Consider the following 25,838-nt stretch of genomic DNA (forward strand, 5'->3'; position numbering starts at 1 on the left):
AAAGATGACAAAGGCAGAGCCAGAAGGCATCTCCAGCTAGTCCACCCCTTCCCTCCTCCCTTTTTACAGGTGAGAAAACTGAGGCCCTGGTTTGGGATTTCCAGAGCCCGGGGTTTCCCGGCACTCCCACCCCCATCCCCGGCCACTCCAGAGCCTGCTGCCCGCCGGTCCGGGGCCGCCGGCTAGGGCTGCCTGGGACTCCCGGGGGACCCCGCCGTCGGGGCAGCCCCCAGGCGTGGCGCCGCCCAGCCTCGCCTCCAGGGGCCCGGCCGCGGCCGCCGCTGCGCACTCGCGGGGGAGCCAGCGACTGAGGGCGGAGGCAGGGAGGGAGCGACAGAGGCTGGGAGGGGTGTTGGCGAGAGCTCGCGCGCTGTGTTTGGTCTATCGGAGGCAGCTGACCTTCGAGGAGGAAATCGCTGCTCTCTGCTCCTTCCTGTAGTAACAGCCGCCGCCGCCGCCGCCGCCGCCGCCGCCGGGAGCCCGGGCCGCGAGCGAGAGCCGCGGGGCTGACAGCCGGCCCCGCCGCCGGACGGCTCGGCGCCACCAGGTGGGTGGCCCGGCAGCGCGTCCCGAGCGGCGCACGCGGAGATGGGACGCTCGACTCCCGCCCCGGCCCCCCCGCGACCCCGGAGCCGGAACCCGACGGCCGGCCGGGGCGCGGGAACCGCTGTCCCGGACCGAGAGGGAGCCTGGGCGCGGGCGCCGGCGCGGGCGCGGACGCGGGACGCTGGCCGCGGACCGAGGGAGGGGGCCGAGGGTGGGCGCCGTTCCCGCCCGCAGAGGGCAGGGGGCGCTGTCGCGCTGGAGAGTGGGAGACCGTGAGGCACGGCTTGGGGTTTGGGGGGGCGGTCAAGGCGGCGTCTGTCACCGCAGCTCTCCCTTCTTAACCACCCCAGCCACGTGCCCGCGGGGACCGAGCCGTTCAGTGGGAGCCGTCGGTGCCGTTGCCCTAACTTTGGTCTGGAATAATACACACCCCTCCCGCCAGAAATGGGGACTCGGGGTTCGAGGCAGGGTGGGGGGTTCTTGCAGCCCTACCCAGAGGGCCCGTGGGCCTCCGCGTCAAGTTTCTCTTTCAGTTTTCTAGCTGTCCCCCTCTGGGGAAGCCCCGGTGGGGCGAGGGGAGAGGAAGAGGGGGAGGGCACCTGACTTTCGAGAGCCCCTCCCCAAGCCTCCGCGGGTTCCTTGTTGGAGGGCAGACCGGCCTTCCCCTCCTCACCGTCTTTCTTCCCGCACAGGAAAGCTTGTCTGTGGGAGGGGAGGGGCCTGGCCTGACCGCGGTCCAGGGACGGGTGGGCATGGCAGGGCCAGAGACAGGCCCAGCCCTTGCCTCTGGCGTGGAGACGCCTCTGCAGCCCTCCGCTCGCCCTAGGTGAACGGACATGGCGGGCTGGATCCAAGCCCAGCAGCTGCAGGGAGATGCGCTGCGCCAGATGCAGGTGCTGTACGGGCAGCACTTCCCCATCGAGGTTCGGCACTACTTAGCGCATTGGATCGAGAGCCAGCCGTGGTAGGTGCTCCTCCCCTGCGCCATGTTCTGCGGGTCCCTACCACCCACCCAGGCCCCTTGACCTTTAGCTCTCCTCTTTGTGGTTTCGAGTGATTCTAGTCCCGTCTGTCCCTCCGTGCAGAAGGGGTGGTATCCCTGGGAAAGGGGAACAGGGAAATGGGACCCTGGGAGGGGAGAGGGGGTGATTCTGGACTCTGATGCTTATGGAGTTGCTGGGAACAAGGCTTGTGGGTTCTGGAGTGCCCTTAGCCTGGAGCCTGGGGTTTCCCAGTACCTCTTGGTGCCTGACCTCCCTGCGCAAGGAAGCACAACAGTAGGCTTCTCTCCTCTGCCCTGCCCCAAGGGATGCCATCGACCTGGACAATCCCCAGGACCGAGCCCAGGCCACCCAGCTCCTGGAGGGCCTGGTGCAGGAGCTGCAGAAGAAGGCGGAGCACCAAGTGGGGGAAGATGGGTTCTTACTGAAGATCAAACTGGGGCACTATGCCACGCAGCTCCAGGTAGGTGTGAAGGCTGGGTCCTCAGCAGGGAAGCAGTGTCTGCCTTCTCTTTCCAGCCTCAGAACCCCTGGGTTTTTTCCCGGCCTGGTCACTGACTCACCATGTGACCCTGAGCTAATCGGCAACTTTTCTGCTCTTCAATTTCCCCCACCTCCTCTTTCTAAATCAGACCTGTCAGATTCCCTTACCATACGACAAAGCAAGGGGTAGGGTGTGTTTGTCCCCAAGAAGAGGAAGATGGGCATTCTAAACAGATCGAGCAAAAGGGATGGAGGTGGACTGAGTCCAAGTTCCTTTGCTGGCGAAAAGAAGACTGACAGCTCCTAGAAATGAGGGAATGAGTGAGCGGGGTAGGGGCAGAGAGAGAGGGAGACACAGAATCTGAAGCAGGCTCCAGGCTCTGAGCTGTCAGCACAGAGCCCCATGCAGGGCTCGATCCCATGAACTGTGAGATCATGACCTGAGCTGAAGTAGGACGCTTAAGCTGAACCGACTGAGCCACCCAGGCGCCCCCTCCTAGGACTCTTTTAAAGGTGGGAGGGCCGCTGAAGTCTGTAGTTGGGTAGGAGAGGAACAGAGTTGCCCTGGAGGCAAGAGCTGGATAAAGGAAGCTTTAATGAAGGATTTAGATGTAAGAGGTACCTTCTCCTTCACTGGGGGTCTAGGGGAGGAAGGGGGAGGAGTATAGAGGAGAGAGAGTTTCTGTGGAAGCAGGAAAAAGGTGTAGGTGATAAAGTAATCACAGTCAAGCATTTATTGGAAGTTAACTTGTATTTCTTAGAGAGCTCTTCTTAAATGCAAGCAGCAGGGTGCCAGGGAAATAAAAAGTCCATCCCAGAAGAGGGAGGAAACAGGAGAAAGCTGGAAGAGGAAAGCAAAATAGGAACCCAGGGCCAGGGGTATGGTAGAAAGTACATTGACCTTGGCATTGGATGCCGCAAGTCTTGAGTCATCTGCAAACCCGTTTGCCTCTGGGCAAGTACTTAACCTCTCTGAGCATCAGTTTTCTCATCTGCAAAATGCGGATAATAGTTTCTGTGTGTGTCATACTGTCTATATAGTCAAAGGAGATGGCAGATTGGAAGTGCTTTGTAAACTGTGGGTTTCTAAACCAAATGTGAAGATCTGGGAGGGGAAATCGAGTCAAGGAGAGATAAAGATGTCTGTTGACGGCTCCTGAGGTTTCTCAGGGAAAGCCAAGGCAGAGGCTGGAGGAGAGGAAGGTGATGGGGAGCACGTGGCACTGTGATGGCATAGTGGGAGTGGCAGGTAGCCAGTGGTAACTGCCATTGGGTTCTTTCAGAACACGTATGACCGCTGCCCCATGGAGCTGGTCCGCTGCATCCGGCATATTCTGTACAACGAACAGAGGCTGGTTCGAGAAGCCAACAATGTGAGTGTCCCCATGGGTGTGGGGAGAGGAGCTGGGAAGTCCTTCCACACGCCTTTTTCTCTAGACACAACTGTGTTGGTTTTTTTTTTTTTAATGTTTATTTTTGAGAGAGAGAGAGAGAGAACAGGGGAGGGGCAGAGATGGAGACCCAGAATGCAAAGCAGGCTCCAGGCTTTGAGCTGTCAACACAGAGCCCGACATGGGGCCCAAACTCACGGCCGATGAGATCACGACCTGAGCCAAAGTCAGACACTTAACCAATTGAGCCACCCAGGTGCTCCAACATGACTATGTTTTATAAACGCTGGCAAGACAGCACCAGGGAAATAAGGGACATGGACAAGTGTGAGAAGCAGCAGTGCATGTAGGTACAGTCCCTGGCTTCATGCCCCGGGTTGGCCACTTACTAGCAGTGTGACTTGAGCCTCTGTTTTTTCAATTATAAATGGGGTTAGTAATAGTATCTACCTTGTAGAGTTAGTGTCAGGATTAAATGAGATACTGTGTGGGCCAGGGATAGACAGACCAGTGAAACAGAAGAAGAAGCCCTACACACACACACATACACACACACACACACACACACACACCCACCCACCCACACCTGGAAATTCAACCCACGTTATGGATGGCATCACAAACCACAAGGGAAAAGATTTATCATTTTTTTTAATGTTTATTTTTGAGAAAGAGAGAGCATGAGCAGGGAAGGGGCAGAGAGAGAGTGGGGGACAGAGGATCTGAAGCAGGCTCTGCACTGACAGCAGAGAACCCGATCTTGCTTGAACGCAAGAACCATGAAATCATGACCTGAGCCAAAGTCAGATGTTCAACCGACTGAGCCACCCAGGTGCCCCAAGATTTGCCATTTAATAAATGGTGCTGGGGGTGGTGCTCCTGGGTGGCTCAGTTTGTTAACCGTCCAACTCTTGATTTCAGCGCAGGCCATGATCTCACAGGTTTGTGAGATCGAGCCTGGTGTTGGGCTCCGTGCTGACAGTGCAGTGCCTGCTTGGGATTTTCTCTCTCCCTCTCTCTCAGTGCCCCTCCCCTGGTCTCTCTCTCTCTCTCAAAAAGCAAATAAACATTAAAAAAAAATGGTGCTGGGGTCAAAATTAGAAATGTTCTCCGGTGGTGCCTGGGAGGAGACATGGGACTGAGTTCTGTGTCAGAAGAGCTAACCCTGGCAAGCTCAGAGAGGCGAGGCCCAGAGAGGCAGAAAGGGCCTCACCCCCCAAACTCTGCAATCATGAAGGCATTGAACACCTGCTCGGACAACAGGGCAAACATTTTATTATCTGCAGTAAAGCCAGATGACTTTCACAAAATGACATCACTCGGTAAAGACCAGAGAATAGTGCCTGGAGCTTATTTATTTGTTGTGGCGGACACTGATTTCAGGAATTTTCCAGTTCATCCAGGAAACATTTATGGAGGTCCTGGCTAGGACTAGAGAAACAGATGAAGGCCCAGTTCCCACCTAAAAGGAATTCAAGAAATGATAGATTCTCTAGGGGTAAGCTGGGTACTAAGGAGGCACATATGGAAAAAGTACCTAACTCTGACTGGGGCAGCCTGGCAGGGGGATGTCCTGAGGACAGGGACATCTAAGCTATGGGGGTGGGGGAGGGAAGGGAAAGAAGAAAGAGACAGGAGCAAAAGTAACAAAGTATATGTGTGGGCAGGAAGGCAGGAACCATCTTAACACATTTGAAGGATTGTAGGAACCCCCCCCCCACCCCGCCCCGTCATCCTGGGGAGAAGGGGGCCACCTGGGGAACCCCAGTGAGTAAAGCCAGAGAAGAGGCAGAAGGCAGGTCACAGAGTCTTTTGGGAAAACTATTGTGTCCCTTATTGACTTATTGCCACCACAGAGCTATCTGTAAACATATGAATGAATTTAGCTCCAATTAAGAACTACCTGTCTATGTACAGGTGTTGTCATGGGCAGGGGGGAAATGATTCCTTCTCCCAACCATCAGGCTGTTCTTGAGAACCTTTGATTTTGGTTCCACCTACCCCTTGGGGATTTTGTGGTACACAAAATAGACAAGGTCCTAGCACCAGGGGAGCTTACATCCTAGTGCATGGGGGCAGACACGAAAGAAAGAAACACATATAAAATCAAGACACTTTCAGATAAGAGTGGTGTTATTTTAAATTGGCCCATCAGGGAAAGTCACTCTGAAAGGGTGCCAGTTGAAATGCCCCCCTTGGGAAGCTTTGGTGCCAACATGTTCCAGAGTAATGGAACAACAAGTGCAAAGGCCCTGAAGCAGGAACGTGTTTGTGTATTTAGGAACAGAAAGTAGCCGGTGGGCTTGGGCAGCAGTGGAACTGGGAATGGAGTAGGCAGAGGCTATCAGCTAGCGCAGTGGAGGCTGTGGAAGGAGTTTGAATTTTATTCTGCAAATAGTTTACTGGAAAGACCCTGAAAACCATCTCCTCTCAGCCAGATGTTCAAGGAATAGATCAGACTAGGTCACCCACATGGCCAGATCCAAGAAAGTGTTATTGATACCTTCCCTGTAACTCCCCTCAGTTACAAGAATGTCTTGAGTGAGGACACAGATGATGTGTGTTCACACAGCTTTGTTCCCCACTGTGTCCCCAGCATCTCACATGGTCCATGGCATTGGATCAGTGAGTGAATGTGGAATGAGGGGTCATCATCACTAGTAGGAAAACCCCAGGTTTCCTGCTCCTGGGACATTCTGTTAGTCTCTCCAAAGAGAGTTTAGGTGGACCCTGTTTGGGCAAGTCTGGTGGAGGCCAGGACCACACTAGAAATTTCTCTGTGCTTTATGAAGTTGCCATAATCTGCCAGGTCACCTGCTTCCCTCCTCTCCAACTCCACACCAATTCAGGCAAATGACTATCCTTCCGACTCAAATTACCCTTACCTCTTACCCTAGATTTGAACTTTGCAGTCCGAAGTATTAGCGCTCCCCAGGGCCTGAGGTTTTCTGCCATCCTCACCGCCCAGCTCACTGCTGCCCACACTCTCCCCCTGATGTCCCCAGGGTAGTTCTCCAGCTGGGATCCTGGTGGACGCCATGTCCCAGAAACACCTCCAGATCAACCAGACGTTTGAGGAGCTGCGACTGGTCACACAGGACACAGAGAATGAGCTGAAGAAGCTGCAGCAGACTCAAGAGTACTTCATCATCCAGTATCAGGAGAGCCTGAGGATCCAGGGTGAGGCCAGGGCCGCCTGGGCGGTGTGTGTCGTGAGGACAGGAGTGACAACCACTTTGTGAGCTCCTGCAGGGTTGGGGCAGTGTCAGCGTCTGTCTCCATAGAAACCTTACCCAAAGCTTTAGAGAAGTAATGGCCCCTGTGACTGAGCCCGTGCTATGGGCCAGGCTTCGGGCCAAGCCCTTTGCGTGCATTTTTCAATCCTACCTTTACAACAGCCCCAGGAAGTAGGTAGCTGTATTATCCCTATTTTGCAGATGATAAAACTGAGGTTCCAAGAGAACAAGTAATTTGGCCCAGATTGCTTATAAGTTGCAGAATTGGGGGTGCCTGGCTGGCTTAGTGGGAAGAGCGCGTGACTCTTAATCTCAGGGTTATGAGTTTGAGCCCCATGTTGGCTGTAGACTCTACTTAAATAAATAAACTAAAAAAAAAAAATAATAATAAGTTGCAGAACTGGATCTCAATTACAGATATGTCATGAAATCCCTGCACTTTACTAAATAATATTCTCTCCCTAATTGTCGGTATTCAGTGACTACCTCAGTGAATGAATGAATATGGACAAAGTGTTTCCCATTCAGGGGAGGACTTAGGTTGGGAGTCTCCTTGTTGAACCAGGCTGGGGACAGGCAGAACTCCAGAAATGCCCTTTCTTGAGCCTCCCTGATAGGAGATGGAGCTGGAGGGAAGAGATTACAGTGGAAAATTCTCCTGTCTCCTAGGGCTGTAGTTTGCCAACGGCTGTCATGATAAGCATGTGGGGAAACAAAATTTAACTCAGAGCCAATTAACTTCTGGTATAATTTGAGAAGACTTGAGACAGGGCCCATCTTCCCCCAATTCCAGACTGACCCCAGAGCTGTTCCATCCCAACCTAGCGAGAATAGGAAAGTATCAAGTGGCCTTTGCTTTTGTTCCTCTTTCTGTACCTTCTTAAGATAAAACCTTAGGTCATTGACTTTAGACCTTTCTTCTTTTCTGATAGGTATATTTAGAGCTTTAAATTTCCCTCTAAGCAATGCTTTAGCTACATCTCATGATTTTAGATACGCTGTACATTCATAATTATTCAGTTTGAAGTATTTTCTCTATTTTTCTAAGAGATTTTATTTTTAAATAATGTCTACACCTGACGTGGGGCTCAAACTCACAACCTCAAGATCAAGAGTCACATGCTCCACTAACTGAGCCAGCCAGATGCCCAGTTTGAAATATTTTCTAATTTCTTTTCTGAATAATTATTTTACCCACACATTATTTAGAAGTGTATTGTCTCTTAGAAGTATGTATTTGGGGTTCCTTTTCTAGATGTCATATCATTGATTTCATTTGCTTTTTATCATTGAATTCCACGATTGTCAGAGAACATACTCTGTATGATGTCAGTTCTTTTAAATTTAACGAGACTTGTTTTATGGCACAGCTTATACTCTAGCTTGGTGAACGTATCTTTTGGGCTTCAAAAGAATGTATGTCTCACAGGTTGTTTCATTTAAAAGTAGCAATTTTAGGGGCGTCTGGGTGGCTCAATCCTTAAGCATCTGGCTCTTGGTTTCCGCTCAAGGTTCCTGAGTTCAAGCCCCACTAAGCTGATAGTGTGGAACCTGGGATTCTCTCTCTCCTTTACTTCCTGTCCCTCCCCTGCGCACCTGTGCTCTTTCTCTTTCTCTCTCTCAAAATAAGTAAACTTAAAAAATATATTATATTTAATATTAGTGGACTAAACACCTCATTTAAAAGCAGAGATTGTCAGAAAGCACATGAGAGCAAGACTCAACTATATGCTATCTACATTTTAAATTTTAATTAAAAAATTATTTTAAGATTTTTTTTTTTAATTTTTAAGTATTTTCTGTACCCAACATGGGGTTCGAACTCACAACCCCAAGATCAAGAGTCACATACTCTACCCACTGACCCATCCAGGTGTTCCTACATTAAAATGTTTTAAATGTTTATTTATTTTTGAGAGAGAGACAGAGAGACAGAACACAAGCAGGGCAGGGACAGAGAGAGAGGGAGACAGAATCTGAAGCAGGCTCCAGGCTCTGAGCTGTCAGCACAGAACCTGACATGGGGTTCGAGCTCACAGACTGGGAGATCATGACCTGAGCGGAAGTTGGCCACTTAACCAACTGAGCCACCCAGGTGCCCCTTAAATTAAAAAAAAACACGTATAAAGATATTCTGTGCCAAAATAGAATAAGAAGTCTAGGGTAGTCATATTAATACCTCACAAAGTGTACTTCAAGACAAAAAGTATTATCAGAGATGAAGAAGGACACTTAATAATTATTAGGGTATTAAAAAGATAATAAATTTCTATGCATCTAATAACAAAGCTTCAAAATACACAAAGAAAAACTATTTAAAAACTATTTAAATACTATTTAAGCTCTCCTCCTTTCCCTGCCCTGTTAGTTTTTTTAATACTCTGGGTTCCTCAACAGATTGCCTAAATCCAAGTAGATGTTGAGTAAAAGTTGGTGGGATGATTCTAGCATGTTTTCTTCCATCTGAATCCATCTCAGACTGATGCAAGAGAAAGGGTGGCCCTCTTCCTAGATTAGGGAACGGGAGAATTCAGGCTATTAGTTCTACCCAAAGCCTTTGACTGGTTGATAGTACTTCCAATCCTATTCTTGGGTTTTCTGTTTCCTATTTATGGATTTGGGTTTGATTCTGGTTTGGGTTTGTACCCATCATGCCATGTCAGTTCAGTCTCATGTATCAAGTTCACCTATGGGAAACATAGGCTATCATCTGTTTGTGCAAGGGAAGGCTCAGCTCCCTCCAGTGGAGCAGAAATTGCCTCATGTCTGCTGGCCTCCCTCCCAGAAGCTTCTGCAAAGTGCCAGGAGAGACCTAAGTGAGTCACCTGCATAGGGAGGTTGGGCCCAGGTATGGGGCTCACCACCACCTCCCTGGGGGTGGGGCCAGGATTTCCGAGGTGGCTCCAGACTGCTCTGCTGTGTTCCAGGCCTGGACAGTATTCTTCTCTCTCAGTCCCCGAGAGTGGAATCCAAACCATATTTCCAGTTGTCTTCTAGCTCTGGGCTTTTCCTGACTGTTAGAGTTGCTTTAGTCTGTGTATCCCAGCTTGTGTGTCCATGAGGCAGGACCTAGGTCCGTGTGAGAGGGCCCTCAGCGGCCTGCCAGGAACTTGCCCAAGATGTGGTGATGCTCACCTCCTCTTGACTCAGGCCCAAGTAAGGACACTGGAATATTCTTTTTTTAAAAAATTAGATAGACAGCACACCCAACATGGGGCTTGAACTCACAACCCTGAGATCAAGAGTTGCATGCTGTATGGACTGAGCCAGCCAGGCACCCCGACACTGGGATATTCAAATAGGTGATCGGCAAGGCGTAATAACCCCAGCATTTAGGATAGTGGTTACCTTTGGAGGCAGGGACGGATGTGCAAGCAGGGAAGGATGTACAGGGAGTTTTCAACGTGGAAATGTTTGATTTCTTTTTTTTTTTTAATGTTTATATTTGTGAGAGAGAGAGCATGCATGTACATGCAAGCGGGGATGGGGCAGAGAGAGGGGGGCAGAGTTTCCAAAGTGGGCTCTGTGCTGACAGCAGACAGCCCGATGTGGGGCTAGAACTCACAAACCATGAGATCAAGACCTGAGCCAAAGTCAAACGTTTAAACGACTGAGCCACCCAGGCACCCCGAGAAATGTTTGATTTCTTTAAGCCGGGTTACTGAAAGACAGGTGTTCCTTGCATCATTCTTTCTGCCTTCCTTGGGTCTTGAGAATTTCATAATAGATATTTTGTAAGAGGGTACTGAGGCCTCACCAACTCCCCTTTCCTGCCATGGATGAGCTTCCCAGCAGCTAGTGTGGAGAGAATCTGCCTCCCTCTCTGGCACCCTTGGGTGCTAGAACCTTCCCTCTCCTGAGAGGATCTTGCTGCTTTCGTGTTGCCAGTGGGCCCTGGACATTCTGTCTCCCCGTCTCCCTCGCCTTTTCCCTTTCGCCCCTTCTCTTTCTGTCCCTCTCCCTCCCTCTCCCCCTCTCTCCTCTCTCCCCTCTCTCCCCTTCTCCCCCTCTACCCCTCTCCCCTTCTGTCCCTCTCCCTTCCTTGCCCTTTCTCCTCCTCTCTCTCTCCCTGTCCCTCTCCCTCCCTCTCTCCCTCTCCCTCCCTCTCTCCCCTCTCTCCCTTTCTCCCCCTCTACCACTCTACCCTTCTATCCCTCTCCCTTCCTTGCCCTCTCTCCTCATCTGTCTCTCCCTCTCCCTCTCCCTTTCTCTCTCTCTCTCTCTCTCTCTCTCTCTCTCTCTCTCTCCCTCTCCCTCTCCCCCCCCCTCTCTGTCTTCTTCCAGTTGGTCAGCTGAGCTCACGGTGACCCAACCTGGACAAACAAACACGTTAGGCACCTCCCAGCACCTAGAGAAATGCCTTCTTCCCTAGGAGAGACTGCTGTGCTCCCGGGGATGGGACAAAGCTGGAGATGGGACAAAGCCAGCAGGCAGGGGCTGCCCTGAGGGGGTTCTGATGTGTGGGGTGGGGCTGAGCGGCTACTGGTCTCTGTCACCCTTTAAGCCTGCCCTGGGACCCCCTGACCAGTAAGGACACGCTCATCCCTGCAGCGTGTGCGTGCCGGGCAGTTCCTTGAACGTGTTCTGTGTTCCCACATATTTAATCCTCAGCCACCCACCGAAGCAGGGGCCAGGATTCTCCCATTTTGCACATGGGCAAACTGAGGCACAGAAGCGTGATGCACGAGTTCACGCAGTTAGTAAACGGTGAGGGCACACATCAAACCAGGCAGTGAGGCTCCAAGCTAGACCCCGTGTGGCATGAGGAGGTCTGGGCAGCCAGCTGTGTAGACTGAGGTGGGACGGGAGGCCGTGGGGCAGGATCCTCCTCAGCTATACCCTCAGGTTTCCACCTACACACCCCCAGGAGGGGAGATCAAAGGCGAGAGGCCAGAGACCAGAGCCTGCTCATCTCTGGCACCCTTGGCTGCCAGAAGCCCAGCTTGCCATCGGTCAGATGTGTCCCTTGAGGGTCTGGCCTCTAGAACAGGTGTGTGCGTTCCCCTGGGCTTCCTGCAGGAAGCTGGGAGATGATGGTCATGGCTGTCCTGTCCCCTCCTCTAGCTCAGTTTGCCCAGCTGGCCCAGCTGAATCCGCAGGAGCGCCTGAGCCGGGAGACGGCCCTCCAGCAGAAGCAGGTGTCCCTGGAGGCCTGGCTGCAGCGGGAGGCCCAGACGCTGCAGCAGTACCGTGTGGTGAGTGGGATCCGCGTCCTCTCCTCCCAAGCCTTGAGGTGCACATCCCAAGGGGCGCGGGGAAGCCGAGAGAGGGCTAGAGCCAGGAAGAGAGCAGGACCCAGCAGAGCTGGAGGCCAGATCGTTCTCTCCCGTGGGGGGCATGTGGGCAGAGCAGGTTGGGAAGAGGGGAAGGCCTGGGCCTGCGGCCTGGTCCCTGGCCCCCAGCCCTGCCTCCCGAGGCCTGCAGTTGGGCGTGTTCTCCCCACTTGCCTTCAGGAGCTGGCCGAGAAGCACCAGAAGACCTTGCAGCTGCTGCGGAAGCAGCAGACCATCATTCTGGATGATGAACTGATCCAGTGGAAGCGGCGGCAGCAGCTGGCGGGGAACGGAGGGCCCCCCGAGGGCAGCCTGGATGTGCTGCAGTCCTGGTAATGGTGTGTGGGGGGTGGCGGGGGGCAGGAGGGGGCGGCAGGGGCTGGGAGTGGTGCAACCAGCTGCTCGTGGTGCCTCCTGCGTTTCCATGAGCAGCCGGCTCCCTCTGTCCTGCGGCAAGACTTAGTTCACTAGGGGTTCTGGTTCCTGATGCGGACTTTGCGGCCCCCGTCTGTGCCCCCTGCCCAGGAAGGGAGTCACCGTGCTGGGGAGTGGGGCAGGGCTGGGTGTGCGGAGTGACGCTCGGGCCGAGTGGACCCACTTCAGGCTTGCTGCCTCTGTGTATTTCTCTGTGTTTCTGGAAGGCGGGCGCTCTGCTCTGCTCCGCTCCGTGGCCGGGAGTGGCGGCTTAGGCGCAAAGCCTTCCTGGGTGAGGCTGGAGCTGGGTCTTGGGGCGTTCTCCTCGGACTGGAGCCTCCCAGCCTCGAGCCTGGGGGATGGCGTGATGCCATTGTCCTCCCGTTGGCCTGGGGCTCCCGTGCAGGTGCGAGAAGTTGGCCGAGATCATCTGGCAGAACCGGCAGCAGATCCGCAGAGCTGAGCACCTCTGCCAGCAGCTGCCCATCCCTGGCCCAGTGGAGGAGATGCTAGCTGAGGTCAATGCCACCATCACAGACATCATCTCAGCCCTGGTGACCAGGTAATTCCTGCCTCGGGCCACACCCAGCCCCCGTGCGGTTGGCATGGGGGAGGCAGGCGGTGCTTTGCTGATGGTGGGGGCGGGGGTGGGTGGGCTCTTGCTTGAGTCCTTGTCTCTGTTTGCCTCGGGTCCCCGTCCCCGCTCTGTCCTCAGTTGCTTTAGCTGCTTGGTGTTGACCTTGCCCAGTTTCTGTTGTGGACACCATGTGGACTGCCCTTGTCCCCCGCAGCCCATGCCAGCTGCTGAGTCGTTTCACTGCCTCCCCTCCAGCCATCTCCTCTGACTCTCAGTGGCCTCCCTGGGAACAGGGGCGGTGCCATGTGCCTTCATTTGCCTGCTGAGCCCCGGCAGCCTCCCTCCACAGGGGAACCAGACCCTGTGCCCTGAGCCGGCATCATGTCTGGTGTGGTCACTTGTGTCCCCGCAGCACATTCATCATCGAGAAGCAGCCCCCTCAGGTCCTGAAGACCCAGACCAAGTTTGCAGCGACGGTGCGCCTGCTGGTGGGCGGGAAGCTGAACGTGCACATGAACCCCCCCCAGGTGAAGGCCACCATCATCAGTGAGCAGCAGGCCAAGTCACTGCTCAAGAATGAGAATACCCGCAAGTACGTGTGACCCCTTCCCTGCCTTCCCCTCCCCAGGTTCCGGACTGGGATCTCAGATCTACTCTACAGCTAGGGTCCTGGACATTGGGGACAGCCTCCCTCACTGCAGCCATGGACCAGTGTCTCTCCAGTTCATGCTGTCTGTCCTGTTGTATACTTTGTTCTGCTTTGACATATAGTAGGTCAACGTGGGTTGCCCTGTTGGGTTGTTCAAGTTCTTGGGCTGATCACTGGGACGTAGCTGCAATCCGTGCAGAGTTTGGCTCTGTGGTCACCCAAGCCAGCAGAGCAGGCCTCAGTCATGAGAAATGTAGTGCGTTGGACAGGAGAGATGTAGGGCTCTGTGGAAGTGAGATTGGTAGTTGTGGGGCAGAATGATAGTCTCTGGACGCAGGACCAGTGAGGGTGGCTAGTGAGAGAGTGTGGAGAGAGGAGAGGGAATACCTTCAGACACAGAGAACATGGGCCTTGTCTGGAAGGAGAGCATAGAGCAGGTCGGCACAGCTGGAGAACCTGGAGTCCAGGGATGAGGGCCGGCCCCCCACAAAGGATTCAGGGAATGAATGAACTGACGAATGAATGAATGAGGGAGTGAATGAGTCAAGTGGGAGACCTGGTCCCATGCGTTGAATGTCTATTGTGGGTTCTGGGAATGGGATGATAAAGAAAGCGAAGAGGTTCTCACTCTCTTAGAGCTTACAGTTTGGCTGGGGAGGGAGATAGTTATATGCTTTTCGAAATACGGTGATGTCAAAACGTGATAGATTCTCGAAAGATAATGAAAACAGAGTGATATCATAGTGTCTGGATAGATGTGCCATCACCACTCGGGTGGTCAAGGAAGGCCTTTCTGAGGAGATGTTTGAGTTGAGACCTAAACCAGAAGGTCAAGTGTTTCTGGGCAATGGGAAGAGCAGGTGCACAAGTCTCGAGGTAGCAACAAGTTTGCATGTTCAGCAAACAGACAGGCAGCATGGCTCGGTCCTGAGTGAGGGGAGAGGAACCCACTGAGGCCAGGGAGCTGGGCAGAGTTTGACCATGACCATGGGGATCCTTGTGGGCTATGGTCATGGTTGTTGGTTTTTTTTGTTTTTTTGTTTGTTTTTTAGAGAGAGAGGGCACAAGCGGGCAAGGGGCAGAGAGAGGGAGAGAGAGAAGCAGGGCTCACCCAAAGCGGGGCTCGAGCTTACCTGATGCAGGGCTTGAACTCACCAACCCTGAGATCGTGACCTGAGCCCATCTGATGCTTAACCAATTGAGCCAGTGAGGCACCTCTGTTCTTTTTTTTTTTTTTTTATGTTTATTTTGAAAAAGAGAGAGTGCACGAGTTGGGGAAGGGCAGAGAGAGAGAGAGAGAGAGAAAATCCTGTGCAGGCTCTGCACTGTCAGCACAGAGCCCGATTCTGGGCTCGATCTCACGAACTGTGAGATCATGACCTGAGCCAAAACCAAGAGTTGGATGCTTACCTGACTGAGTCACCCAGGTGTCCCATGGTTTTTATTTTAAGTGCACTAGAAGCTGCCAGAGGGCCCTGAAGACCCCCACGTCAGTTCCAACGCTGAGGGAATTTTTAACCTAATGACAGAGACCCAGACTTTGGGTAGACTTTGGAGACTTTGCTGTACCCTCAGGTTAATGAGAAAGTAAGCCCGAGACACGGCGAGGAACACTCTCAGGGGATGGGGCAGGGGCTGCTGGCAGGGCTTTCTGGCATGAACATCTGGCTGAGGTTGCGCACAGAGCCGTGCTCCTGGCCTGGGGCCCATGTGGCAATGGGGCTCCCCTGTCCTTCACAGCGACTACAGTGGAGAGATCCTGAACAACTGCTGTGTGATGGAATACCACCAAGCCACCGGCACCCTGAGTGCGCACTTCAGGAACATGGTGAGGACAGGGCCTGAGCCCTGGAGGGAGGGTCTGCCCAGGGCTGAGTCCTCATAACCAGCCGCTTCCTCCTTGTCCCCCTCTGACCTCCCACTCTGCAGTCACTAAAGAGAATTAAGCGTGCTGACCGGAGGGGCGCAGAGTCTGTGACGGAGGAGAAGTTCACAGTCCTGTTTGAGTCTCAGTTCAGTGTCGGCAGCAATGAGCTTGTGTTCCAAGTAAAGGTGAGGCCCCGCTTCTGCCAACCCCCTCGGGTCACCCAGAAAGGTGAAGACCCACCTGAGGCCACCTGGCTGGTTTGGGGAAAGCCAGAGAGCTCTGGATCCTCACACAGTCACGGACCATTTAGCCGTGAGGCTGTCAGAAAGCCTGCTCGCTAGGTTATAAGCTGGCACCAGCCAACAGAACTTAGGCCATGGACCAAGAAGAAATGTGTTCTGGGTTTTTTTGTTTGTTTGTTTTTGCTTTGGTTTTGTTGGGAGGGCCTGTGGGTGGGATTGTGGGTGAGGAGCGAGGGCTGGGAGTCTTGCCTACGTGAGGGCAAGGTGGTGGTCGTGTGCCTTCTACGTTCACTCCTTTGCCATAGACTCTGTCCCTTCCCGTGGTTGTCATCGTTCATGGCAGCCAGGACCACAACGCTACCGCCACTGTGCTGTGGGACAACGCCTTCGCCGAGCCGGTGAGTACTCGTGGGACCGCCACTTCTGCCCCCTCCAGGCCCTAGGAGTCTCCCTGCATCAGCCCCAACCACTTGGGCCCTGCTGGGTGGTCCCCTGCCAACCCCAGGGCCACACCAGAGCTGAGTTGAGGTGATGGGCAGCTGGTGTGAGTGCACTGCCCGTGGCATGTCCTCGGCTCCATCTGGGCTCCCGGGACTTGGGACTGGGATCTCCCGGGTCTGTGAGCCTACTCAGCCTTTGGGCTCTGGTCTCTGATCTTCCTTTGGCTTGTGTTTTGGTTCCCTGATCTGTCCCGGACGCCTGGTCTGGGTCTCTATCACTGCGTGTCTAGCCCCTCTGCCTTTCTTTTGCTCGTGTTTGTGTCGCCTTTTCCGAGTCAGTCTCAGTCCCTTCTTGCATCTCGTGGTATCTGTGTATCTGAGTGTGTTTGTGTAAGTATTTCCTACGCCTTCAGTCTGCCTTTTCTTCTCTCCCTCGCAGGGCAGGGTGCCATTTGCCGTGCCCGACAAAGTGCTGTGGCCACAGCTGTGTGAGGCGCTCAACATGAAATTCAAGGCCGAAGTGCAGAGCAACCGGGGCCTGACCAAGGAGAACCTCGTGTTCCTGGCACAGAAACTGTTCAACAGCAGCAGCAGCCACCTTGAAGACTATAATGGCATGTCCGTGTCCTGGTCCCAGTTCAACAGGGTGAGGGACGCGCCACCAGACTGGGACCAGTCTTTCCCCACCTCACAGACAGGTTACTGGCTTTGGCCAGCACCCCATCCTTCACCCCCAACTGCCCTCTCCTACAACCGGGAGAGACGAGGGCTAGTACCCCAAGGAATGGAGGCAGGGGCAGCAAGAAAAACGCACTCAGCTCTGAGAGCCAAAGCAGAATAATGGAAGGAGCTGGGGGGCTGGGAGTCAGGATCCTTGAGTCCCTGTCCTAGATATGTTAACTAAGTGGCCAGGCCTTTCCCTTCTCTGTGCCTCAGTTTCCCCATCTAAACCTTTGGGCAGAAATGACTTCGGAGGTCTTGCCCAGCTTGGACAATTCTAGGCACCTCCTACCCGCACCCCTGCGTCTGAAAGGCAAGAGGCAGTTTCCCCTCTCGTCCCTAAGCTACGGGTTGGGGGCCATGTCCATTTATGGACCGCTGGAGTGCTGGGCAGGTAGGATGAGGAACTGGAGGAGGGTATTTGTGAGGACAAGAGGGCACTGTTTCCTGGGCCACCTGTGACAGCGGGGCCACATACCCTGACTTGGGGTATCCTGGGGGCTCTCAGGAGAACTTGCCGGGTTGGAACTACACCTTCTGGCAGTGGTTCGATGGGGTCATGGAGGTGCTGAAGAAGCATCACAAGCCTCATTGGAATGACGGGTGAGAAGCGGAGGGGCCTGGGGGTTGGGAGGGCATGGGCTCAGGGGACACGGGCTGCTGGCCCGGGAGTGACACTGTATGCTCCGTATTTCTAGGGCCATCCTAGGTTTTGTGAATAAGCAACAGGCCCATGACCTGCTCATCAACAAACCCGATGGAACCTTTTTATTGCGCTTTAGCGACTCTGAAATCGGGGGCATCACCATTGCCTGGAAGTTTGACTCTCGTGAGTGCCCTACTTTGCCCACACTCCAGCCCAGGAGCCCTGACGACCATTTCCTTGCTCCCCATTCTCCGCCAGGCCTGCATCCTTGGAGGGTTCCCCAGGGGAAAGATCAAAACAGACCTCAAAGTAGAAGAGTGTTGCTCAGAAATACATTCCCTTTCTACTGTTTTCCATTGCGGAGAACCCAAGATCACTGGCCCCATAGCCTCTGGAGTTGCCAGGGGACTTCTTCAGCAGTTCTGAGTTCTCCCTTCTCTGCCCTGCCCTAGTCTTTCTGGTATCGACTTGCTTGGTTTGCCGGGTAGAATGTTCTTGCGGTCACTTACTCGCTTTATGCCCAGGAGCACAAGACAAGGGGGAGGGTCGCAGAGTAGGCTAGTAAAGGCCCAAATGTCCCTGCAAGTCAGATCTCAAACCCCATCACCCTGACCCTCCTCTTGAGGGTGGTGAGTGGTGGGAACGAGCTTGTCCTTTTCACAGCTGACCGCAACCTTTGGAACCTGAAGCCGTTCACCACGCGGGACTTCTCCATCCGGTCCCTGGCTGACCGGCTGGGGGACCTGAGCTATCTCATCTATGTATTTCCCGACCGACCCAAGGATGAGGTCTTCTCCAAGTATTACACCCCTGTGCTCGGTGCGTCCTGCCCTGATACTCCCGAGCCCTTCCTCAGCCTGTGGACAGAACTCTCGGGGGCTTAGGCAGCCGTGACTCCTAAGAAGCCAGGGGCCATTTCCCCCAGGGGGGCTGGGCCCATGGTTTGGTGCCGAGCACGTGGAGAGGGTATCGGGGCTCACAACTGAAGAGGGCAAACAAAGCTTCTGACCCGGCTTTCTCCCCAGCTGGGTGGATTCTCACGTCTGCACCCCTGAAGGAGGAGGCTGCCCCACTGGCAAAGGAAGGGGGGGGGATAATCATACCACAGATAGTGCACAACTCCCATCTTAATCAGCTGCTCTCACGGCTCCCCACCCTCAAACCTACCTGTAAGGGGAGAGTAGGAAGCAAAATGGACAGGTTTTTCTCCTTCAACCTGTCCCCAGTCCACTGTTGGGTTTGCTGCTTTGTGTTGATTCAGTTTCCTCGACAGGGGTGGGACGGGGAGAGAGAAAGCAAAGGACCAGAAAAGGGAGCAGGAGAAGGGATGAGATTGAAGCCAGAGTTCTGGGTGGCTGTCAGGCTGGGTCCACCAGCAGGTGTTTATGGGAGTCTGTGGGAAATCTAATCCCCGCTGAGGCCCCGCAGTGGTGCGGGTGGGAGACCGACTTCATGGGGTAGGTTCCCCTTCCTGGGAGCGCCCGGACACTTTGGTTCTCATCATCCCCCCCCCCCCCCGCCACTCCCCCCACCCCGGCAGCTAAAGCGGTGGACGGATACGTGAAGCCACAGATCAAGCAAGTGGTCCCTGAGTAAGTGTCCAGGGTCCAGCCCTGGTCTCCTGCTGCCTCCTCTCTCTTCCCCCCCGGTTCCCCTCACCGTTCACTGCTGCCCCTCCCGCTCACAGGCCCGGTGGGGCCCAGCACCCCCTGGCCCTCTGAAACCTGGCTCGGCCCTGGAGAGGGAACTGAGCTTAGTCTCAATGGGACCAGGACCCAGGACCCCACTCCCGCAGCCGGACCCCCAGGCCCAGGGGGCGCTTTGTGCTTCCACACCCCAAAGAGATGTAAACATGCCCCCTGAGCCCTCCCCAAGTCAGCCGCTGCCCTGAGGTCACTGAGGCTTCTCCTGTTCCTCCTGCAGGTTTGTGAATGCGTCTGCAGACTCTGCCGGGGCCAGCGCCACCTACATGGACCAGGCCCCCTCCCCAGCCGTGTGCCCCCAGGCTCATTATAACATGTACCCACAGAAGTAGGTTGTGTTCTCTGGGGCTCTGCAGGGAGGAGCTGGGGCTGGGGCTGTGTTCTCTGGGGCTCAGGCTGGGCCCCGGGGGGCTGGTGGACAAAGGGACGCAGAGCTCCTGTAGGTCTGAGACCACCCAGGCCAGGCACGAGCATATGCCCCGGTACAGGGAGGGAGATCAGCTGGTAAAAAGCATAGAGCATAAGCTGTATATAGCAAGGTCCTCACTCCTGGTGCTGACTAGCTGTGTGACCTTGGGAAAATTATTCAACCTCCCAGATGCTCTGTTTCCTCATCTTTAAAATGGGGGCAAGAATACCTTTCACATGGGATTGGGGTCAGGATTGAGGTAAAGCATTTAGCTCAGGTGAGGCTGTTGTAAGGACGGCTACAGACGGGATGGTTGTTCTTAGGAGCTGAGTGTTAACAGGGTATTAATTGCTTCTCTCTGGAGTTCCCAAGGTAGAGAATTAATTCTCTTCTGGGCTGTGGGTGGCCCCAGCTGGATGTCTAGGTACCTGGGAGATACCAGCTACAGTGGGATGATGGCCGTAGGCTTGAGGGTCACAAAGACTGCAGTGCCAATCCTGACTCTGTTTGCCAGCCAGGGGGCCCTGAGCAAGTTTCCTACCCTGGTCGAGCCTCAGTTTTCCCCTCTGTAAAGTGGACTAAATACCCATCTTACAGGTGGCTAAGGATTGGGGCAACGTGGTTAAAAGGCCACTGTAGACAGCCTATGACTGAATGGAATGGCGTTGTGGTGGGCAGAACTCCCTGACCCAACCGCCTCGTTGTGCAGAGGAGGAGAGGGACAGGGACAGGGGAGATGAACTCTCTGAGCCCACTCAATGAGCCAACGAAAGTTGAGACTAGTGCTTGAGTGTCTCCCGGTGAGCCAGTGACTGACGTTTTCAAGTTGGAAATGGTGGTGGTGTCCAGCCAGAGCCGGTCCTATTCCCATGAGGCTGTGTTCTGAGCAGGGAGCGGGCCAGGGCCTGTGATGCATGCCAGCTCCCTCCGACCTCCCGCTCTCTCTCTCTACCAGCCCTGACCCCGTCCTTGACCAGGATGGAGAATTTGACCTGGATGAGACCATGGATGTAGCCAGGCATGTGGAGGAACTCTTACGCCGCCCGATGGACGGTCTGGACCCCCGCCTCTCCCCGCCTGCTGGTCTTTTCACCTCTGCCCGAGGCTCGCTCTCGTGAATGCTTGAATCCCCCACTTCTCTTTGGGAACAACGCTCAGTGTGAGGGGTTCATATGAATTGTGATGTTAACATTGCTGTGCATACTGATGCCTCTGCTGGCAGCACATGTGCAGGTGTGTGTGTGCACGGGCGCACGAGGTGGGCCTGCCTTGCCTTTGCCCTCTGGGTACGTGGTTGCGGCGGCACCACCACCTTTCTCTTCAGATCAAGGCATCCCAACAGCCCGCCGGGCCCATCTCTGTTGTGGAAGGGGGCTCAGCTTCCTCTGCTCAATGCAGGCAAACCTATTCCGCCGCCGGGGCCTTTACTGCCTAGCAGCTGTTTGAATGAAATTAGTCAAGAAGGGGCACGGAGACAGGTAACTGCCTCTAAGCTTAAGTTTTGCTCCTGAGTTAGAAGCTTTGCCTCCCAAATGCGCGCATACGCTTTTACGTACGTGCATCTGTTCTCATGCACGTGTGTTGGTCTATTGCTTCTTTCGCTCGGGAGGCTGGGGTTCAATTTTGTGTAATATTTTATACTTCACATAATGAATATGGACTCGAGACTTTTTGTGAATGGAGAGCTTATCTAGACCACGGCCCTCACACAGCGCAGATGGGTCATTTGAGCCTGGGTCTGTCAGAGCTGCTCTGAGTATGTAGCTTCTTAGCCTCCTGGCGTCCAGCCAGGGGACTTGGGCGTCCCATCTGTGGTGCTGTTGCCCGGTTCTGCTATCTCTTTTCAACCGCTATCCCCTCCCATGCACCCGGCCCCAACCTTCTTTCCCCGACTGTCTGCAACCTTCGTTGCGGGAGAGGTGGGAGAGGGGCAGGGACTGGTCTAGGCCATGGCGGGCAAACAGGGGGCCAGGGACTTTGCAGGGTGGATCCCCTCCCCTCCTGGAAAAAGCTGCAGCAAGAGACAGCCGCAGACCAGCCGCACGCTGCCTGCCTGTGGAGCCTGGAGTGAGGGGTAAAAGCTGATCTCGTTCCCCCTCTGCCTGGAACACAGTTGCAGAACGTTGAGGTCTGAGAAGGCCTTGCTCCCAACCTCACGAGCTCCTCCCTCTGGGGCAGCAGGTGGCGGAAGGTCGAGTCTCAGGTTTAAACATCTCTGAAGGAAGGTGGGGACGAGAAGAGGGATTCTTGTGTACTTTGTACATAGGCCACCAGTGTTTTTGAGTAAAGTATTTTTTTCATAAATTTGCTGGTGTGGCTCTTAGTTGGGCAGCCTTGGGTAGTGTGGGGGGCGGTCACTGGAGCCAGTTATTTTCTTCCCTCCCGCGTGGCTGATGCCGTACCCTGTACTCTGCTCCCTTTCCTGTGTGTCAAGGGTGCCCACCACCCCTGGAACGCCGTCTGTGCTTCTCAGGAGACAAAACTAGGGTTTGAGGCCTGGGGAAAGGTGGGGCAGGAATTCTGGGGTGGAGGCAAAAACCGTGCTTGGGGCTCGCCTTATCAGCTGCTGCTATAAGCAATCCTGAAGTCTTTGGCCCAGGGCCAGGCCAGTGCCAGGGGCAGCAGAGAACCTCACCGTGTTCCCTTCTCCCCGGGCCTCTTCCCGAACACCAGCAGGTGGCACCATCCCGTTGCCACCAGCGTTTTTCAACCGGCCAACCGGCGACCGACCGGGAGGGAAGGAAGTTGGGCCAGGAGGATGGTCTCCCCATTTGGACCCCCTGGCACGCTGCCGGTCCAGGGGAGGTCACTGAGGCCCTTGGGGGAGCGGGCTGGGGAGCCAGAACCTGCCGGTGAGGTTTCTTCAGAGCTCAAAGCAAGGGAAGAGGGGTTTGCAGCCTGCCCGAAGGAGGCGCAAGGGGCCCAGCAAGGGGGCTGGCGGGGGTGAGGAGGCAGGGAAAGCAGCCGCTAATCTCCCCTTCCATCTCTGCAGGGGGAGGCGGCTGGCTGCTATCTCACCCAGCGGCGGTCTCCATGGCACTCAGCACAAAGGGAGGGGGTGGGGAGACAGCCGAGTGGGCGCGTTGATGTCTGTGAATTATCACCACCGGCTGCCACGCCGTCGGAGGCAGCCAGTTAAGTGCTTATGTCCATCCCCACTGAGAGAACTGAAGAGAAAGTGATAATGGAACAACTGTGGAGGGGAGGCCCTGGGTGGGGTGGGAGTATCTACACCCCAAGCCCCCTTTGGTAGCTTATCTGACCCCAGACAGGTTGGTGCAGCTTGCAAAGGCCTGAGGAGAGAGTGGGGGGAAGGAAGAGGGAGCAGGGAGGCCTCCGCGGAGACCTTTGTGCAGAAAGAGTACAAACCTGGCTCCTCCCGTCACCCGTTTACCTGGAAGCTGCCGGCCGACCTGAGATGGGGGTGGCACCGTGCCCCAGAGCTGGGCCCCAGGGCGTGGGCTAAGGTAGCAGCCTGGGAGCAGGGGCAACCTGGGAGCAGGCTCGGCCTAGGTGTGAGGCCCCCCCCAGAACTCAGGCAGGGGAAGGGGACTCGCCAGCAGCCAGAGGCAGCGCTGCCACGCCCTCAGACAGTTCCTATATAACTTTTATTTCTGGAAGTTAAAGTAGATACAGCAATATACAAAACAAAAACAAAAACTCCACAATAATATAAATTTTTACACTATGAAGTATACATTGGAATTTGACGCAGTGACCGGGCCAGTGGCATACAAACCACTGCGCCGGCAGGTTGAGCCATCTATGGGAACCCCTTGGCTGGGCAGGGGACGGGCAGGGGGAGACAGTGGAGAGAAAGTGGGCAGGGCCTGGAGGGCTCCGTTCTTTTAGGGAGGGGCCAGTCTCTGCCCCTCTCAGAACTCTTGCTACTATCAGAGTTAAAACCTGATACACATGCTACCTCAAAGCCATGAACGTTACAATATCTGCTCCAGGGGAGCCTGGATCCTTGCCCCAGGTCCCTCTGATCTAAATCTCTCAATTTCTGAGTTAAGCTTATTATAAACTGAAGAGTGTTGCTGGAGAAGGGAGAGCTCTGTACTACCTCCCAACTGTTTCTAGGCAGGACGACAGGGATGGCCGAGCGCAACCTGTTTGTCTTGGAGAGAAGGTCCTCATCCCCTTAATTCTGAAACTGGTGAGTGTGGGTAAAACAAATAGCGCTCCACAGAAACTCTGACCGACTGAGATAAGGTGGTCTGGGACCACCCAAGCTAGTCAGGCCTCTGGATTGGGGCGGGGGCGGGGGGGTGGACCAAATATCAGAGACCATGAAGTGTTTCGAAATGCACAGTAAATGGGAGCTGTTCTCCCTCATCCGCGGGGCCTCAATGGGGAGGAGATGGTCACCAGCACTGGGGGGAGGCCGAGGTGCACACCCTCACACGAGGGACAGACTTCGAGTTTATCACTAAGCCTTTGCCCCTGGGTTAACCACGTGAAGTGATTAAAGGTGCCTCGGGAAACCACCAAGAAACCAGGATAAAAACCATATTCCCTGAGCTCAACTAGACCCTTGGCTGGGGCCCCACAGTCTGAGTCATGTTCGATCTCTAACTCTCACCTTCTTATTCCAGGATTCCTAAAGCAAACAGGACAAGGGGGCCTTCAGATACTGGAAGGAGCCATACACAAGGGGGGTCAGGTGGAGAAGGAGGAAGGAAGGATCATCCCATCCCTTATAAGGCACCCACAGGAACAACCCGGGCTCTGGAACAGGAGCACAAGTCCAGGCAGACGGGGGACAGGTTGTAAGCACTCCTCTGCGCAGCCTTACCTACTAACAGGCCGACACATTAAAGGGGAAAATAAAAACTTCGTTTATTAAAAAAAGTCTAGAATGTTTCGGTTGTCCTTCAACCTTCCTATGTCAAAACCAAAGGCCAAGCCACAGCTTCAGATGTCTTTTAAAGAGCTGGATCTGAAGCCCATTTCCGGATTTCTATAAATTATCAGCCTGAAGAAAGCTGAATGCCTAAAGCACCAAGAAGGCTACTGACTGAGTTTTCTTAAATACAGAAAAGGCTATGCCGATACAGTGTTTTTTTTTGCCCTTGAAAAAAAAATTTTTTTTTTTTTTTAATTTAAAAAGAAATCTCGGGGCTGTGAAAGTCCTATCTTCTATTTGGATGTTAGCAAGGTTAAAAGTGCAATGTCAGCAGTAGCACAGCTACAGGCAGCCTGTGGCGGCCGCTCGCAGGAGCAGGCGGAGGGCTGTGCGGGCACCGGGAGGCACTTGTCTAACAACGCAAGCTGCTGAGAAAGGAGGGCGGGGGAGCAAGAAAAGACAAGAACGTTTCCTTTCTCCCCCTCTTGCCACCCCTTCCGCATCCCCTGATGGCGGTCTCAGAGAACACGTTTCTTATTTGCATTTAGGTCAAAGCGTATCACTCACATTCATTCATTTCTCTATTGTGAAAAGTGCCCAGGTCGCTCAAAGGTAGCAGGAGTAGGAGATTTAAAAAAACAAAAACAAAAACAGAACCAAAACAAAACAAAAAACCCAACAAAACAAACAAAATCTGGAAGCACAGAGTTAGAGGAGTTTCAGACGATCTGGGGGTTGGCTGTTTAAGGGGTGGTGGGACACAGGGAGGTGCCTCCGTCATCTCTGTCTGCAGCCTCAGCCCGCCGCTCCTCACATTGGGGAGGTGGCGCACTCCGAGGTCAACTCCATGTCGAACGTGAGGGATTCTGGGGGGGGAAGACCGGGAGAGCCAGTTCAGTTGCCTGAGCCCCAACAGCTGGCAGGGCACCCCCGTCCCCCGCCCGAGCCCTTCAAAGGACAGAGGCTCAGCCCACTGCCCCCACGGCCAAGACAGGGTCGGATCGTTCAGATTTACACTCCTCCCTACAAAGTCTTGCCTTCTGGAAGGGCTCAGTCCCCTTCTTCCCTTAACTTGTTCCCAACCGTCCACATGTAAAGAAGATCTAAGGCTGTCCCGTTGAATGTGGCCACCTGGAAACACAGGTGGCTACCGAGCATCAAAATATGGCCAGTCCCAGTCGAGGTGGGTGTAGCTGTGAAACACCTAGCACGTTTCAGAGACTTAGCACAAAAACAAAAATCTCATCAACGTTTTCTTACGTGTTAAAACGCTAGCGTTTGGGATTTATTGGGTTACAGGAAATGTATCATTAACGTTAACCTCCCTTGTTTCTTTTCACTGGTTTTAATATGGTTATTAAAAAAGTCGCACTTACGTGCGTGGTGCACGTT

The 25,838-nt window shown here is 54.2% G+C and overlaps 2 protein-coding genes across 11 annotated transcripts in view; one reads left to right on the forward strand and one right to left on the reverse strand.

The window, feature by feature from the left end:
- Nucleotides 1–25,097, forward strand: LOC106972566 (signal transducer and activator of transcription 5A). 6 transcript variants are annotated; one of them, XR_008294175.1, is made up of 21 exons: nucleotides 1–69; nucleotides 1,373–1,510; nucleotides 1,854–2,010; nucleotides 3,314–3,403; nucleotides 6,427–6,601; nucleotides 11,722–11,852; nucleotides 12,111–12,262; nucleotides 12,751–12,906; nucleotides 13,334–13,513; nucleotides 15,311–15,398; nucleotides 15,500–15,622; nucleotides 15,985–16,077; nucleotides 16,559–16,765; nucleotides 17,348–17,442; nucleotides 17,538–17,668; nucleotides 18,149–18,304; nucleotides 19,026–19,077; nucleotides 19,409–19,516; nucleotides 20,553–22,449; nucleotides 23,681–23,756; nucleotides 24,196–25,097. XR_008294175.1 is itself a non-coding variant. In XM_027048911.2 (21 exons), exons 2-20 carry the CDS (start codon nucleotides 1,383–1,385, stop codon nucleotides 23,743–23,745), a joined length of 2,385 nt encoding a protein of 794 aa, XP_026904712.1. In that variant the 5' UTR covers nucleotides 440–547; nucleotides 1,373–1,382; the 3' UTR covers nucleotides 23,746–23,756; nucleotides 24,196–25,097. The 6 variants fall into 6 exon arrangements, 2 of the variants coding, with proteins under 2 accessions (XP_026904712.1, XP_026904713.1); XR_008294174.1 differs by lacking the exon at nucleotides 1–69 and adding an exon at nucleotides 440–547; XM_027048911.2 differs by lacking the exon at nucleotides 1–69 and adding an exon at nucleotides 440–547 and having other exon boundaries at nucleotides 20,553–20,650.
- The window catches only part of STAT3 (signal transducer and activator of transcription 3), a 68,545-nt gene continuing 65,893 nt past the window's right edge, over nucleotides 23,187–25,838 (reverse strand). For all 5 annotated transcript variants that reach the window (XM_027048916.2, XM_027048920.2, XM_027048918.2 and 2 more), the window contains exon 24: nucleotides 23,187–25,312. In XM_027048916.2, coding sequence (XP_026904717.1) covers nucleotides 25,257–25,312 — 56 coding nt within the window. In that variant the 3' untranslated portion in view covers nucleotides 23,187–25,256. The remainder of the gene's footprint in view (nucleotides 25,313–25,838) is intronic.

Source organism: Acinonyx jubatus, chromosome E1 (genome assembly GCF_027475565.1).
Source record: "Acinonyx jubatus isolate Ajub_Pintada_27869175 chromosome E1, VMU_Ajub_asm_v1.0, whole genome shotgun sequence".
Taxonomy (NCBI): domain Eukaryota; kingdom Metazoa; phylum Chordata; class Mammalia; order Carnivora; family Felidae; genus Acinonyx; species Acinonyx jubatus.

Bases quoted from the DNA above. Each gene is read 5' to 3' on its own strand.
- LOC106972566 (XM_027048911.2), top strand. From the start codon at position 1,383: ATGGCGGGCTGGATCCAAGCCCAGCAGCTGCAGGGAGATGCGCTGCGC. The intron at 15,623-15,984 runs GTGAGGCCCCGC...CCTTTGCCATAG, and splicing joins AGCTTGTGTTCCAAGTAAAG to ACTCTGTCCCTTCCCGTGGT. The intron at 18,305-19,025 runs GTGCGTCCTGCC...CCACCCCGGCAG, and splicing joins GTATTACACCCCTGTGCTCG to CTAAAGCGGTGGACGGATAC.